The following is an 18258-nucleotide window of genomic DNA, read 5'->3' as shown; positions in this document are numbered from 1 at the left end:
ACATTGGTATACAGTGGTGAAGGCCGATACACATTGGTATACAGTGGTGAAGGCTGATACACATTGGTATACAGTGGTGAAGGCCGATACACATTGGTATACAGTGGTGAAGGCTGATACACATTGGTATACAGTGGTGAAGGCTGATACACATTGGTATACAGTGGTGAAGGCCGATATACATTGGTATACAGTGGTGAAGGCCGATACACATTGGTATACAGTGGTGAAGGCTGATACACATTGGTATACAGTGGTGAAGGCCGATATACATTGGTATACAGTGGTGAAGGCTGATACACATTGGTATACAGTGGTGAAGGCCGATACACATTGGTATACAGTGGTGAAGGCCGATAAACATTGGTATACAGTGGTGACGGCCGATACACATTGGTATACAGTGGTGACGGCCGATACACATTGGTATACAGTGGTGAATGCCGATACACATTGGTATACAGTGGTGACGGCCGATACACATTGGTATACAGTGGTGACGGCCGATACACATTGGTATACAGTGGTGACGGCCGATACACATTGGTATACAGTGGTGACTGCCGATACACATTGGTATACAGTGGTGACGGCCGATACACATTGGTATACAGTGGTGACGGCCGATACACATTGGTATACAGTGGTGACGGCCGATACACATTGGTATACAGTGGTGACGGCCGATACACATTGGTATACAGTGGTGACGGCCGATACACATTGGTATACAGTGGTGACGGCCGATACACATTGGTATACAGTGGTGACGGCCGATACACATTGGTATACAGTGGTGACGGCCGATACACATTGGTATACAGTGGTGACGGCCGATACACATTGGTATACAGTGGTGACGGCCGATACACATTGGTATACAGTGGTGACGGCCGATATACATTGGTATACAGTTGTAGACTTTTTTACAGTGGGAGTCTATGTTGCCTTTTCAATGGGATATGTTGTAGCCTTCCTTTGGGGTATATGCCTAATGCCAAAATGTGATGTGAAGTGAAGTGAGCCTTTTAATGTGTCGGGTTAAAGAAAGCCGACGTTAAATGTACATTCCTGTTAGCATTTCTTATGCATGGATTTTGCTGTTTTCAGGTACTTGGAGAATATTCCTATCTGGCAAAGCAGGTTCCTACAGAATCAGTAATATCTAAACTGCAAAACGTCCTACAACAAAGCTCTGCCACCTCTGAAACCATGACCTGGGTCATGACCGCAATAACAAAGCTGGCCGCAGTCACCCCTCATTCTTCATTAGTGGATCAGCTAATCCTAGAATTCTCGACCTGCCTGGACACGGCAATGCGGCAGCAGGCCTGCGAATTGAAAGCACTGTGGGAGGATAGGTCGCTAATCCATGGCCTTTTTCCGCTGAGTTCCTGCTGTGACGACTTACTGGTAAATATGAGTTCACACTAATATGTTAGCCCTGGTATGAAGCACTATAAGGTCATTTACAGTGACATGCACTATGAAGGCTGATCCAGTCTCTGTTGTCTCGCTATGCTGAGTTACTATTATGTACTTAAAGAACTATCTTAAAAGACTAATATTACTTTATATGTCCCCTAGTTATCCGCTTGGCTATTATCTTTTGCCTAAAACATGCTGGATTTCTATAGTGTATAATTTCCCATTGGATTGTATATGTAATGAAAAAAAGAGTTGAGGGTTAATCAGATCTTGTGGAAAGGTGATCCAGAAAAAACTAGACGCGCCAGTGGGTTAGGAGAACATATTAGGAGGGAAGGAAAAGGCAGGTAGAATGTATTAGATCTAGTGAAGAGGCTGCTTATGGGTTAACCAAGCGGACACAAGATCGGCATGTAAGACAATGTTAGTGGAAAGGACACAGGTTGGGTACAGCAGGCCCGTGGTGACAACCTACTGAATACAACCTGCTCCAAACAACCCAAAGTACAGCGCCAATTCACTATTTTAAGTTGGTTCAGATCATAAGGCCAATAATTTAGAATCCGTAGAGAAAGTTCAAGCAGTAATAAATAACATGTAGGGATTGTAGATATTGTCTGCTTTTACTCACTTCACCAGTAAACCTTGAACCCCCAGCCAACACCATCCGGGGCTTCTGTTCAAAATTCTTTAATTTGGAGTCAAAATCCGGCTCAACGCGTTTCCCGACTAGGAGGTCCCTTCCTCAGGAGCAGCTTTACACACACAGCATGCCCAATCAATCTGTACTGTACTGCCCCCTGCTTACCCTCTTAATGCTCCACCTGGAAGTGTCAGTTCTCTAATTCTGGAACTGCAATCCTGAAACAGGAGTCCCCGGATGAAACGTGGTATGTAGTGTAGCGGTGCATAGTTTTGTGGGAGGATTCGATCGGCAATATGCTAGTTTTTTTTTTTTATGTTTCATACAGTTTTCTTGTATCTCTGATATGCTCACTTGTGTATGGATCATAAATGTGCAATGTTGGGTTGCAGGTGGATGCTTCTCTGTCTTTTATGGATGGGTTTGTGGCTGAAGCTCTTAGTAATGGTGCAGCCCCATATAAGCCTCGGCACCAGCGCCAAGAGGAAAAGCTGTCTCGGGAAAAAGGTATGTGCCCAGCCGGATTACACTGCACATGTAGCGTTCTTCCTGCATAACGTATAGTTAAAGCGAATGTGCCATCAGAAAATAAACCATTGTTTAAATCGCATTTTTATGTTAAACACATTTCTAAGAATTTTTGATATTTTAATTTTCCATCATGTCGATTATATTTAAACAAATACCCCGCAGTTTTCCCACTGGTCACTAAAGGTCTCTTTACACGGGACGATATTGCAGCAGTTCCTTCCTGACAATCTGCTGATCGCTAGTGGAGGAGACTGGTGCATTTACATGTAGTGATCTCCTCCAGAGTATGGGAAGGAGCGATTGCTAATGCCGTCGCTCTGCCTTATAAGGACTGAACTATGTTACTATGGGCCCTCAAGCCCAATAATAGGGGCCACTTCTTGTTCTGTACAGATCACTTTCCTACAGTTACCTACTTATCTGTCATTCTAATCCTGCCTGTAATGATATCACCTCTGTCTATAGATAACACAGGATCCACCGTTCACAATAGGTGATTGTCAGAGCTTATCTATTCTTCCCGTGTACTATGACCTCTGCACAGATCAGAGCATGTCTAAAAGACTCTCCCATAGAAGTCACTGAGATCCCCTCCTGAGTATTGCGTCTATGGACCATGGGGCTGCTGTGAAGTAATTTTCTTAATGCTGTGTAAACACAGTTAAGAACAAGGCAAGATGGCCACCCCCATATATAATGTTCAGGTAACATAATAAATAAATTTGTAATCATAAATAAAAATAGATTAGAAAAAAGGAGATGTGTTGTTACCTGGTTCTAACTGGAAGATAATATTGTTGGTGACACATTCCGTTTAAATGTCAGGCAGATCGACATTAAAGGGAACCCGGCAGTAGCTTTTACTACCTTTTATAGTGTAGGTGAGCAGCTACCTAACCACATCCCTGTGTCCTTTGTGTATTGCTGCATTATGAAAACCTAGCGCTAACTTTGAAGATGGAGCACCTTGCATGTAACTTACCTTCTTGAGGTCATGGAGGTGGAGCTCCTGGTCTGAACATTCATGGTCTCAGCTCTTCAGATACACTCAGTATGGCTTGATTGATGTCTTTTTGGTTGGGATTTAAAATTTCTTATGGGCCGAGAATATGACTGAAGCCCTACCGTCCATACTGTGAGCAGATACAATGGCCCAGATTTACTTTTCTCGCCCATTTTCCTTGGGGGACACAGACCTTGGGTATAGCTCAGCTCCCTAGGAGGCGTGACACTAAGTAAAACTGTTAAGCCCCTCCTCCATCAGCTATACCCTCAGCCTGGAGATAGAGGCTACCAGTTTTAGCTTAGTGTCCAAGGAGGCAAGACACTCCCTGCTACTGCAGGGCTGTTTTCTCCTTGTTATTTTTACTTTTTCTTCTAATTTTGTTATTTTATTTTTTCCTAGGGATACCAGAGACGCATTAGACCTCTCTGCTCTCCCGGGGTTGAGCTGCGCCAGTGCCAACTTATCTGCACTGCTGCCTCCCCCACAGAAGCAATAGGAGGATCTGGGCAGCAATGGCTCCCCTACATCCCGCCAGCTAGGGGGTCGCCCGCACGCCAAGCCCCTCTTCCAGCTTCCTGCCACTGCGGTGCCAGTGGCTGAAGGGGCGACCCTGCTGGAAAGGACTGAGGGTGAAGACGTCGGACGGTGAGATGGCTATTCCAGCCCATACCCCGTCCCTATCTGCAGCATCTACCCCTCTGGGTAAGGGGGGCACCCGTGGTCGCTCATTCTGAGCGCTCATCTGCAGGACAATGCAGCACAGCAGCATCCTCAGCACCCCCACGCCGTTCCCCCCCACGCTGCTATCTTTCTCCCCCCCTCCCCCTCATTCGGGGCTGACTCCATTTTTCTCTTCTCTCTCTCCCCCTTCCTGCCGAGAACGGGGGGCGGGGCTTACGCGCGCGTCATTTTGGGGGCGGAGCTACGTTCTCCTTCACAGGAGACATTTCAAGCGCTGGAGGGGGCGGAGCTTGTTCCCCGTGCTTTCTGCTGAGGTTTCCCGCGCTTCCTCACTCCTGACAGGAAGCTGGGACACGGTGGGGGACTCTAACCTCCTGTGTACATCGCTCGGCTTCTGTGGGCGCTCTCTGCTGCTCACTGCTGTTCACTGCTTCTCTGCTGCTGCTGATCTGGGCCATCTCCTGACGTTCTTCTGAGGCACTGGTAGGACAGTTAACCCTCTCCTAACCCTCCTGGTCATAGCTGCTATAACCCTTTGTGGTCTCTATATTAGAGTACAACCACACTTCAGCATGTCAGATCCCACAGGTGCCCCCAAACCCTGGTACCATGCCTGTACCGCCTGTAAGGAACTTTTTCCGCGGGGGCAATCTGAGCCACATTGCCTTGCATGTCAGGCCCCAGTGCAGGGCCCGCTTCCCGCTGCGCCCCCCGGTGCCTCTGAACCCCCTGACTGGGCTAGGTCTCTGTCTCAGGCGGTGGAAAGCCTTACACACGTAGTGGGCCGTCTCGTGGATAGACCGCCTCTCCCGCAGGCTGCCACAATCCCTGTCGCACCCGCTGGGACTACCGTTTCTGCCGCCCCCACTGGTTCCCTGCCTCCCAGCGAATCTTCCAGGGCCCGGCATACTCAGAAACGTTCAAGGGTTGAGTGCACATCTTCTCCAGATGCTTCGCTCTCTCCGCCATGCGTGCGAGCTCAGTCAAGTCTATCCTCTCAAAGGGATACGCTTTCTGAGGGAGAACTGGCGGATTCGGACGTGGACATGGACTCAGAGCTTCCGTCCAAATTGGCGTCCGCGGTGGGGCATCTTGTCACTAGCATCCGTGATACCTTTCAGCTACACGATGACCCCCCCAGCTCTGAACAGGCCGGCGTGTCCTTTCTCCGCCCCAAACAGGCCTCCAAGGTTTTTCCCATACACGCTGATTTTTCTTCTGTGGTATCCAAGGCTTGGACTCGGCCTAACGTCCGCTTTATTACACCCAAAAAGCTGGACATTTGTTATCCCTTTCCAGCGGATTCTGTGACCACGTGGACATCCCCGCCTAAGGTTGATCCTCCCGTGGCTCGCCTGTCCAAAAGCACTACTATTCCTGTACAGGACGGATCTTCCCTCCAGTCTGTTGAGGACCGTCGTACGGAATCCCTCTCCAAGGCCATATTTACTGCCTCTGGTTCGGCCCTTAGACCGGTCTTTGCCTCCGCCTGGGTTGGCAAAGCGGTCTCTGAATGGGGTTTGCAACTGGAACGGGAGTTAGGGTCGGACGTCCCTGTTCAGGACCTCCGTTCCTTAGCCCAACTAATTGTTCAGGCCGGAAAATTCGTCTGTGAGGCCTCCCTTGATGTGGGTGCCCTCATTGCCCGTTCCTCTGCCCTGGCAGTTTCTGTCAGGAGGGAACTCTGGCTGAAGGTTTGGGCGGCGGACGCCGCTTCCAAACGCTCTTTGGCCGGCCTACCATTCACGGGTTCCCGCCTGTTCGGAACCCGTCTGGACGAACTTATATCAGAGGCCACGGGTGGGAAGAGTACTCACCTCCCCCAGTCCAGGCCAATGGGCGCCCCCCGTGGTCGCGCTGGTTCGTCCCATTTTCGGTCCTTTCGCAAGCCCACCGGGTCTAGACCCGCGGCCAGTTCTTCTTCCTCTGGCCCAGCCCAGGATAGACGCAAGAAGCCGTTTTTTCGGACGCAACCTACCTGGCGCAAGTCCCAGCTTGCACGGGCTCCCACAGGCCAGCAGCCCTCTGCCTGAAGGTGCGCCCCCACCCACCCGGGTGGGGGGCCGCCTTCTCCTATTCAGGAACGTATGGCGGGCCCACATCTCAGACGCATGGGCGCTCGAGATTGTATCTTGCGGATACAAAATCGAATTTGCGTCCATTCCGCCAGACCGTTTCTTCCGATCCCGTCCTCCGCGAGATCCCGTACGAGTGGCCGCCTTCTTCGCGGCCATTCACTCTCTAATGGACAAGGGTGTCGTCGCCCCCGTGCCTCCGACGGAAAGGTTCAGGGGGTTCTACTCGAACCTCTTTGTGGTTCCCAAGAAGGAAGGCTCAGTGCGTCCGATCTTGGACCTAAAACGCCTGAACCGTTTTCTCCGACTGCAGAGATTCCGGATGGAGTCTCTCAGGTCCGCAGTGGCCTCCCTGGAAAGAGGGGATTTCATGGCCTCAATCGACATTCAGGATGCATACCTCCACGTTCCGGTTGCTCCATGTCATCACCGCTTCCTGCGCTTCGCGGTGGGGGACGATCACTTCCAATTCGTCGCCCTTCCCTTTGGTCTGGCGACGGCTCCTCGAGTGTTCACCAAGGTCCTGGCCCCTGTCTTGGCCCTTCTACGTTCAAGAAGTGTTTTTCTTCTCCCATACTTGGACGACATCCTGGTCAAGGCACCCTCCTTCTCTCAGACATCCCGCAGTGTGGAACTCACTCTGGAGACCCTGACGCGGTTCGGTTGGATTATCAACCACCCCAAATCTTCCCTTACCCCCTCCAGACGGCTGATCTTCCTGGGGATGCTCCTGGATACAGAGTTGGCGGAGGTCCGCCTTCCGTCGGACAAGCGTCTGGCCCTTCGCGGGTCGGTTCGCAGTCTCCTCCGTCATCACCGCCCTTCCCTCAGATCCAGCATGCGGTTGTTGGGAAAGATGGTTGCCTGTTTCGAAGCGGTGCCGTTCGCACAATTCCGATCCCGCACCTTTTAGAGGGCAATTCTGTCGGCCTGGGACAAATCACCGAGGAGTCTGGACAGGACCTTTCTTCTGCCTCCCCTGGCTCGGGCTTCCCTCGGCTGGTGGTTGCATATCCCTCTAAGGGGGAAGTCCTTCCGTCCACTGAACTGGCTGGTGATTACCACAGATGCCAGCTTACGGGGGTGGGGGGGGGTTTTCCCTCCCCGGTCCGTCCAGGGCGTTTGGTCTCTATCGGAGTCCAGACTTCCAATCAATATTCTGGAACTGAGGGCGATTCTTCTGTCCCTCAGACACTGGACCCATCTGCTGAGGGGCCACCCTGTTCGGATCCAATCGGACAATGCCACGGCTGTGGCATACATAAACCATCAGGGAGGCACTCGCAGCGCTGCAGCGATGCAAGAGGTGACCCTCATTCTCCTCTGGGCGGAGACGCACGTGCCGGCCTTATCTGCGATTTACATCCCGGGGGTGGACAACTGGGCGGCGGATTTCCTCAGCCGGTCCACCATCGACCCGGGAGAATGGTCCCTGCACCCAGAGGTGTTCGAAGCCCTTTGTCTTCGCTGGGGTCGCCCCGACGTGGACCTCATGGCCTCCAAATTCAACCACAAGGTCCCCCTATACCTGGCCAGGGCACGGGACCCGAAGGCATACGGCGCCGACGCGCTCGTCCTTCCGTGGCGCGAATTCTCCCTTCTGTACGTCTTTCCTCCTTTTCCCCTCCTGCCACGGGTTCTTCGGAGGATCGCGGCAGAGGGCGTCCCCGCGATTCTAATCGCCCCGGATTGGCCCCGCCGGTCTTGGTACGCCGACCTAATGTTGCTGTTGGCAGACGCACCGTGGCCACTGCCCTCCAGGGAAGACCTTCTCTCTCAGGGACCGATCTTCCACGAGCATTTAGGCTCGCTACGTTTGACGGCGTGGCTATTGAGACCGCCGTCTTAACGCGACGGGGTTTCTCCGCGGACGTAGTCCGCACCATGATCCGGGCTCGTAAGCCCGTATCCTCTAGGATCTACTATCGGGTTTGGAGGTCCTATCTGGGGTTCTGTGAGTCCCGGAGCATCCCACCTCTCCGGTTTTCTCTTCCCACAATCCTGTCCTTCCTCCAGTCGGGTCTGGACCTGGGGCTGTGCCTCAGTTCTCTGAAGGGTCAGATTTCGGCGCTGTCTATTCTTCTCCAGCGTCCCCTGGCCCCTCTAGGGCCAATTAAGACCTTTTTACAAGGGGTGGCTCACTCTGTTCCGCCGTACCGCCCTCCAGTTCCTTCCTGGGACCTGAATGTGGTGCTCTCAGCGCTCCAATCAGCCCCCTTCAAGCCTTTACGGGAGGTCTCCCTTCGCCTTCTGTCCTGCAAGGTCATCTTTCTTGTGGCCGTCACGTCTCTCCGACGGGTGTCGGAGTTAGCGGCTCTTTCTTGCTCCGAACCTTTCCTGATCTTCCACCAGGATAAGGTTGTGCTTCGGCCTGTCCCGACTTTCCTGCCAAAGGTGGTCTCCGCCTTTCACATCAATGAGGACATCGTCCTTCCGTCGCTCTGTCCCTCTCCTTCCCACCCCAGAGAACGGGAACTGCACCGTCTGGATGTGGTCAGGGCGTTGAGGATTTACTTGGAGGTCACCGGGTCCTTTCGGCGCACGGACTCCCTGTTTGTGGTTCCGGAGGGTTCGCGCAAAGGGTTGGCGGTCTCCAAGGTGGCTATTGCCCGTTTCATTAAACTGGCGGTGTCTGAGGCTTATCGAGCCAAGGGCAGACCTCCGCCTTTCGGCGTCACTGCTCATTCCACCAGAGCAGTCGGAGCTTCCTGGGCGCAGAGGCATCGGGCCTCGGCTGAACAGTTGTGCAAAGCAGCCACTTGGTCCTCTCTGCACACTTTCACAAAGTTCTATAGGGTGCATACGCATGCATCAGCGGATGCTGCTTTGGGCCGCCTGGTTTTGCAGGCAGCGGTTTCCTGATGCTCTGGTGGTGTTCCGCCTTGGGTTTGTGGTCCCTCCCTTCTTGGACTGCTCTTGAACGTCCCAAGGTCTGTGTCCCCCAAGGAAAATGGGCGAGAAAAGGAGATTTTTGTATAACTTACCAGTTAAATCTCTTTCTCGCTCTTCCTTGGGGGACACAGCACCCACCCTTCTGTGTTTGGTTACAGGGTTATGGTCTGGCGCCCCGTTGGGTTGCTGGCTGGTTGTTTCCGTTATTGGTTGTTATCCTTTCACTACTTGGACACGCAACTGGTAGCCTCTATCTCCAGGCTGAGGGTATAGCTGATGGAGGAGGGGCTTAACAGTTTTACTTAGTGTCACGCCTCCTAGGGAGCTGAGCTATACCCAAGGTCTGTGTCCCCCAAGGAAGAGCGAGAAAGAGATTTAACTGGTAAGTTATACAAAAATCTCCTTTTGTGTGTGGCAAAAATCTGTCTAAAAATAAGTGATGCAAATTGACACATCTTAAATTCCTACACTTTTTTGTGACAAGGGGGTGGGGCATAGCTGAAAGTAGGTGGGGCTTCATGGGAATGGGTGGGGCCTACGATGCACTATTTCGCTCCAAAATTTTGGCGCAATTCTGAGGTAAAGATCTGTCTCAAAGTAAGCGAACCATTAGTTATATGTGCTGTAAGTCAGCTTACTGGATGTCTCCCCTTCTCAATAGTAGCATCTCTCGGGGGCTGGTTAGTTACTCAGAGCACCCGGGATACAGGATTATTCACTGTCAGAGCTGGCCATGCTGATCATTGTCACAATAGCAGGAGATGGGAGAGCAGAGCAAATATATATTACATATGTTCTTTTCTAGAAATATATACGAGCCAGCATGAAGGGAAAAATAATTAACCCTAGCCATCTTCACAGTGAGCGCTGCTCTGTACTGTGTAGACAGACTTGCCTTAGCAACACTCAAGGGGCAAGTTTTCTACTATAAATGTACAAGTTCTTTAAATAAAGTATATTAATAAAATCCTCCCTATCACTGTCCCTACACATTAGAAGAAAAATGAAATAAATGCAGTTACACTTTAATGTACTGTATGACGCAGCCTTCATGTTTAGTTGAAGTGGGAGGTAATTGAGGATGAGATATAAAGTAGACCTACAAAATCCTTCTCAGATGTAACTAAAGACCTTGTAAAAACATTTCATCTGAAAGGCTTGAAATGTCGGTGGTCACCATCATTGTGACTTGGCTCTACTCGTTGACTAATATTTAGTCTTGTGCATAATTTGGAATAGCTCATGATGCTTTTGGTGATTATCCAGTGCTTTCCTGGCTTCAAGCTGATATCGAATTACACTTTCTAACAGAATAATACTGTGTTCATCAGAGAGATATCTGATCATGCGTAACTGATTAATCAAGATTGGCGTCTGCTGCGGGCGTTGGAAAATTTCCTCCTAAATGTTTGTTGCAATGAGGTCATTTTATACAGTTTATTAGGTTTGCAAGTGGCACACAAATGTACAGCCTGAAATAGAAGAGATATAAGACTTGAAGGGTCCCTGTACTGTAAAAAAAAAAAAAAACTTTTGCTAAATTCATAATAACATTTCAACTTTTTTGATTTGGTGGAGGTCTGAGTTCTGAGACCCCCGCCAATTGTTCAAACGTGGTGATAGAAATGCTCCCACAGATTGCTCACGTTCCTCACTGCTGAAGACAGAAAGGATTCATAGGGAAGATTAATTAAGGCTGGCGCTGGTCTTGATATCCCCTGTGCGGCTGGCGGTCCACGCACTTAAACAGAAATCTAAGGTAGCAGAAGGATCAACTGGCTCACTAGTAGTACAGCCCCCCGCTGTTCGTTTTTCATTCCAGAACATGAAACCGTCATATAGTGAAATTAGAAAATGACAGTTCCTGACTATTCCCTGCTGCTTTTGTGCGCACTTTACCTGGAAGAAGTGATGATTTAGTGAATTAGCCCTACAGAAACAAACTTCTCATCGTGGCGGTGTATAAGGGTACTTTCACACTAGCGGTTTTCTTTTCCAGCATTAAGTTCCGTCCTAGGGGCTCAATACCGGAAAAGAACTGATCAGGTTTATCCCCATGCTTTCTGAATGGAGAGCAATCCGTTCAGGATGTATCAGAATGTCTTCAGTTCAATCTTTTTGCCTTTTTCAGGATGGAGATAATACCGCAGCATGCTGCGGTTTTATCGCCGTCCAAAATTCCGGAACACTTGCTGGAATGCAGGATCCGGCATTTTTTCACATTGACATGCATTAATGCCGGGTATGGAATTTAGTGCTCTTGCAAAACGGATCCGGCATTGCGGTCTGCGCATGCTAAGAGCGAAAGAAAATTGAAAAAATTAAATGCTGGATCCGTTTTTTCTGAGAGACTGATCCGGCATTTCAATGCATTTATCATACGGATCAGGATCCTGATCTGTCTGACAAATGGCATCAGTTTGCACACGTTTTGACGGATCCGGCAGGCAGTTCCGACGACTGAATCCTCTGCCGCAAGTTTGAAAGTACCGTAGAGCTGATCCAGGACGGGACTGTACTTCTGTTATGTGTATAGGTCGCGGTGCTAGATGCTTTGTGGATGAAATCTAAGCTTAGCCAGCGCTGATGTAATCCTGAGTTTACGTGAGGTTCACTGCCACAGCACGCGTATAGACCAGATGGGAAGCAGATATTTCATCAGAGTAACCAATTGTGTTTAAGAGGATAGAGTCTTAATAAGGTATCTCTAACATTGGCGCGACCTCCCGGACAGCTCTGCTCTCCAGCTCCTGACTTCTACCCAACCATTCGGTATACTGTGTCTGTTCTCCATTGTGACAGAGCTTGTTTCTGATAATAGTTTAATTCTATTTAGTTATTACTGTGAATGTTTTATACCTTTCTTTATTTGATCAGGGCTTGTACAGCTATAATGATTACTGACGGTTTCTTCCTTTATACTTTATACCTATTACAGTATATTATGTGCTGATTGAATCTAATTGTAGCACTGATTTTATTACATTGTGTATACAGTTTGAAGAAGTCATAAAGTCAGTTTGTTTATTACTGAGGGTGTGTTGCTAGACATAACAGAGATATCCCATTTTCCTGCAGTGCACTACTATACTGATGACCTATCCTCAGTTGTCATTATACGGCGCACAGTTAATTACGAAGCGGAAACAGCCCTCACACTAGTGCCATCACCACCACCAAACAGCTGATCAGTGAGGGTGTCGGGAGTCGGACCCCCACCAATCCCGGCAGTATAGTAGCACTCCACAACCCCTTTTAGGGTGGGTTCGCACATAGATTTTTGTGGGCGTTTTTCAGCACTTTTATGTTTTTGCAGTAAAAATGCTTGCTCCAGATGTTAGCCAAAGGTCTATGCGAAATATGAAACGTCGGCTTTTTTTTTTGCTACTACCGTGTTTGTAAATTTGGTGACATTTTTTAGTTTCTTTGGCTTCTTTTCAAAAACACAGCATGTTGAAGCTCTTGCCATTTTTTTGCAGGTATTTGTACATCAGCTTCTCCGTAGGCAAAAAAACAACATGAAGAAAATGGTAGTGGGCAAAAACGCCTGAAAAAATGGCACAATAAAAGTGGCAAAAAATAGGGATGGCCTAAAAACCTGATGTTTTTTAGAGCCCCAAAAAGGCCAGTGCAAATGTGTGTGTAAGGATTCTAAAGGGTTATTCCGTTTTTTTTTAAATTGATGGCTTAGGGTGGGTTCACATCTGTTTAACGTATACGTTAAACGGATGCCTCAGACTGATGCCATACAGTGGCATCCGTTAGCCATAGAGTTCTATTGTAAAAAAAAATCTGCAGCATACAAGGACGTGGTGTGCTGCATTTTTGTATCCTTTTTTTTTATCTAACATATACGTCAAACAAGGCACAAAACGTGATGTGAACCCACACATATCACACAAGTGAATGTGGGTGCTGAGAGTAGGACTAATATTGATGGGCTATCCTAAGGATAGGCCTTTCCTTTAGAAGTCTGCATACCTGTAATATCTTCATCTGTTGGTGATGCAGCCAGTTTGGCAATGGATTGGTTTATAGAGATCTGAACGTCTTCTCTGTAGATGGATGTTCTTACATCAGTTCAGTAATGTTGCCTGATAAAGATGAACTACATACGGAAATGATCTGTTACCTGTTAGTTACAAAGCTTTTCTCTTCTCAGCTTTAAACCTGGAGCCCTATGGACTGTGCTTTTCCCCCAGTCTACCTTCTATCAGTTTGGCTGATGGGCACTCACCTTCTGCGATCTCTGTGTTATCTGAAGTCTCTGGAAATAGTGGGGAGACTGGACAAAAAGAGTAAGTGCAACCAGTAGGATACTGGAGGGAGGATCATGAAGTGTTCAGAAGTATCTAACAGTCATTTTAAAGGGGTGATCTGATAATAGGGTATATGGATGTAATAGCGGAGAGTTCCCTGCTTCGGACCCACCTCGGCCAGAACTGGGAAGGATCAAGAGGAACCAGCTTGTGTACTCTAATGCCCATAGCAACCAATCAGATTCCACCTTTCATTCTTCACATCTCCTTTGGAATATGAAAGGTGGAATCTGATTGGCAACTAAGCCAGTTCTACTTTACACCAGTTTGATAAATCTCCACCCATTATCTATAGCAGTAAAAAAACACCCTGGACAACAACTGAGTAATGTAGTAATCACAGAAAACTAGATGAGGCCATACCAGTTATATTACAGTTTGGACCATATCTTTCAGTAGTGTTCATGTTATTTATTGGTTCTTTGAGAAAGGGTCCTTGTGATGTTTAAGAGCGTTTATAGTTTATATTGTGTATTCTCTAAAGCCAGGCCCTGTCTCAGTGACCATATATAATATATTTATTTTATGCACTTATATAGTGCTGCTATATTCCACAGCGCTTTAGCAACCAACTGTCCCCAATGGGGCTCACAATCTAAGGTCCCTATCAGTAGGTCTTTGGAGTGTGGGAGGAAACCGGAGTATCCAGAGGAAACCCACTGCAACACAGGGAGAACATACAAACTCCATGCAGATGTTGTCCTTGGTCGGATTCGAACCTAGGACCCCAGTGATGCAAGGCACCAGTGCTAACCACTTTAGGAAATGCCAGTTGTGGGGGATTGCCATTACTTTTGTCCTTGAAAGTTTGGTGACAGTATATGGCTTCCTCTCTAGGGCTTGTCGCAGAGTATTTCCTTTTTTATAACCTTATTTTACGGTTTAAGCTTTTGCTAAAATGTTTTCAGAATTTTCTGTATCTACATACAGTATATATATTTTTTTTCCTGTGTAGGGAAAATCGTTTGAAGATGGATGGTATTAAGAAAGTTTGGGGAAAAGAAGGCTACTTAATGAAAAAGGAAAGTAAAGTTGGTGAAACAGAGTCTAGTTCACCTCCACTGGAGAGTGGTATATCAATGGGGGAGGATGAAGAAGCCACTGTTACTCCTGCAGAACCGTCAGTGGCGGTTATTTCAGAGGAAGAGCGAGAGAAGAAACTGTTAGCTTCCACGTTGTTTGTGGGCCTCGGATCTAATGCTGTCTCATTGGTAAGTTCTGATCGGCTGAAGGATCTACTCAGTTCACTTTGACTTATTGATTTTGCTATTACATCTAGATAGGCAAAAATTGGCTTTATAGCTTCTGGGTCTAATAGGAGCCTCTGTGCACGTAATCGGTTCTATTGAATATATGTTAATATAGTTAAAGGATTTCTCCAGGACTAAAACAAAACAAAGATAGTCCAAGGATGTCTGAATGCCACTGTCTTTCATGGTGTTCATCGTTGTATTCCTGGAGGTCAGACTTCCAATGATCAAATTCCAGTGGTGCTCAAGTCAGTACAAGGGCCGTCTGTCTTTCTGTACAATTTTTCGGACGCCTGAACATTATATGTAGCCTTTTTTGCGGCTTGCGGTTGGAACATCTGTCTATGCAACACATAAGTGTCCTGCACAGAAATGTAAGTTAAAGAAGACAAATAGCAGTATTGTATACAGTATATCAAGCGGATATTAAGGAATAAGCTCCTGTTACCTTTAGTACTAGAGACAGATTCCCATAGACTAGACATGGCGGTCTTGGTTTTATGCATAATTTGGTTTATTGAGTCTTGTAAAGTAACTACAGCTAATATCATTCATGGAAATTATGCATAAACTCAATAGACTAAGTAAGGGAAGGCTATAATAGTCATGAGCAGGATACAGATATATCATTTCACTGATTCTGTTATTATGTCGGAGACCAGTCCAGGAAATGAGAAATGTGGCTTTGTGAAGTCACCTGCATGATTACAATATTATATGTATCCAGCAGGGGCGGGATGGGAATTTAAAGTGTCGCCGGGAAAAGTTAAAAGTAGCATCATGTTGTAGGCGGGTCCAGAGCGACAGAAGGGCAGAAGGAGCGGCAACAATATTAGACTGGACAAGACCATATTGTGGCACAAAACACCGCCCCCCGCAGAACCAAATACCACAGTGCAGCACAAAATACTGCCCCAGCAGAACTAATTACCACAGTGCAGCACAAAATACTGCCCCAGCAGAACTAATTACCACAGTGCAGCACAAAATACTGCCCCAGCAGAACCAATTACCACAGTGCAGCACAAAATACTGCCCCAGCAGAACCAATTACCACAGTGCAGCACAAAATACTGCCCCAGCAGAACCAATTACCACAGTGCAGCACAATATACTGCCCCAGCAGAACCAATTACCGCAGTGCAGCACAAAATACTGCCCCAGCAGAACCAAATACCGCAGTGCAGCACAAAATACTGCCCCAGCAGAACCAAATACCGCAGTGCAGCACAAAATACTGCCCCAGCAGAACCAAATACCGCAGTGCAGCACAAAATACTGCCCCAGCAGAACTAATTACCACAGTGCAGCACAAAATACTGCCCCAGCAGAACCAATTACCACAGTGCAGCGCAAAATACTGCCCCAGCAGAACCAATTACCACAGTGCAGCACAAAATACTGCCCCAGCAGAACCAAATACCACAGTGCAGCACAATATACTGGGACCTGGGTTTAGTGGCCCAACCAACACGAATCCACCGAACTAGGTGCACTCTCCCATATCAACACCCATGCCAATTTGCAATATAATAATAAAGTAGAGAGTATGGAGGGCACTCAATTATCTTATTTTTGCACGGAATCATATCACATATATGGGATTAAAGATACTTTATTCAAAATAGACCATATATACACAACCAAAAATATAAATAAAATAGATGAAAAATAAAATAGATTAAAAACTACCTCATTTATATCTATATGCTCCACATCACACCATATTCTTATTTTTAGGGCACATGTTTGACAGACGCTTTTCAATATGATTGGTATAATGCGGCCAACTGATTGAGTTTGGAGCAGTATACAATTAGTCATATTTGGAATTAATCAATAGTATGAAAAATTAAAAAAACTAATTAAATATGTAAAAAATATGTAGATAATGATTAAAATATAGAATGAGGTGTGGTGATATTGTAGAACTCTCTCTATATAGACAAGATTACATTTTCTGGATATTCCACAAACATATATGTATCAGATCTAATGTCCCGCTCAGTTAACCCACTTATTATATATCAATGTCACTTAGAAGATGATGTGTCCTTTTAATATTCCCTATAGACAACGCCTGTTGTCATTAATATTCTCTCTGTGGGACCGTAGATGTCCGTTTCATATCACAGCCCAATACAATGAGTTAATTTTTCCATGTGGCCATAGAATGCCAACGTCAGTTGCACTGGTTATGTTTATCTCAGTGGATCATTTTGGAGCATTTTAGATACATAAATGCTTCCTTGTAAATCTAGTCAATGAGAACTCCACTGTTCTTTTTCAATCCTGGTAATTATTATCGGCACTTTGGGAAGTATTGTAATTAAAGTAAATGCTTACGTTACCAGTTCCTGTATGTGACCGGGGGAGCTCTGTGCGCAGAGCGTAAATGTATCACTGCAACTGTAGTGTCTTTAGTGGCTGCGCTATCCTCGGGGTCCCACGTGTTCTGGGGATGCCGGTGTTCTCAGCTTCCAATTACCGGTCAGTGAGCAGTACGGAGCAGTGGTAGCCCTGATGAAGGAGCACTAAGCTCCGAAACGCGTCTGAGCTTGAGAGGAGACAATACATGCAGGAATGGTATCATCAGAGCGTTTAATACATCCGACTTAATGCAACTATATGCATTCAAAATGAATAGGAACGCTCTGTACTTCTCACTGACTGGTAATTGGAAGCTGAGAACACCGGCATCCCCAGAACACGTGGGACCCCGAGGATAGCGCAGCAACTAAAGACACTACAGTTTCAGTGATACATTTACGCTCTGCGCACAGAGCTCCCCCGGTCACATACAGGAACTGGTAATGCAAGCATTTACTTTAATTACAATACTTCCCAAAGTGCCGATAATAATTACCAGGATTGAAAAAGAACAGTGGAGTTCTCATTGACTAGATTTACAAGGAAGCATTTATGTATCTAAAATGGACTCCAAAATGATCCACTGAGATGAACATAACCAGTGCAACTGACGTTGGCATTCTATGGCCACATGGAAAAATAAACTCATTGTATTGGGCTTGTGATATGAAACGGACATCTACGGTCCCACAGAGAGAATATCAATAATAGGAGTTGTCTATATGGAATATTAAAGGGACACTCATCTTCTAAGTGACTTTGATATATAATAAGTGGGTTAACTGAGCGGGACATTAGATCTGATACATATGTTTGTGGAAGATCCAGAAAATTGAATCTTGTCTATATAGAAAGTACTACAATATCGTCACACCTCATTCTATATTTTTATAATTATCTACATATGTTTTACATATTTTATTTGTTTTTTAATTTTTCATACTGTTGATTTAATTCCAAATGTGCTTAATTTGTATACTGCTCCAAACTAAATCAGTTGGCCGCATAATACCAATCATATTGAAAAGCGTCTGTCAAATATGTACCCTAAAAATAAGAATAT

The 18258-nt window shown here is 46.8% G+C and overlaps 1 protein-coding gene across 3 annotated transcripts in view; it reads left to right on the top strand.

Annotated features, from left to right (window-relative positions):
• AP4E1 (adaptor related protein complex 4 subunit epsilon 1) overlaps positions 1-18258 on the top strand; it is a 67293-nt gene that overhangs the window by 37248 nt on the left and 11787 nt on the right. For all 3 annotated transcript variants that reach the window (XM_044279643.1, XM_044279642.1, XM_044279644.1), the window contains 4 exons: positions 1111-1413; positions 2464-2578; positions 13419-13554; positions 14531-14786. In XM_044279643.1, coding sequence (XP_044135578.1) covers positions 1111-1413; positions 2464-2578; positions 13419-13554; positions 14531-14786 — 810 coding nt within the window. The remainder of the gene's footprint in view (positions 1-1110; positions 1414-2463; positions 2579-13418; positions 13555-14530; positions 14787-18258) is intronic.

This window comes from Bufo gargarizans, chromosome 2 (assembly GCF_014858855.1).
Source record: "Bufo gargarizans isolate SCDJY-AF-19 chromosome 2, ASM1485885v1, whole genome shotgun sequence".
NCBI classification, from domain to species: Eukaryota; Metazoa; Chordata; class Amphibia; order Anura; family Bufonidae; genus Bufo; species Bufo gargarizans.
The sequence above is the reverse complement of the archived record's forward strand: the minus strand, read 5'-3'. Positions and strand labels throughout refer to the sequence as shown.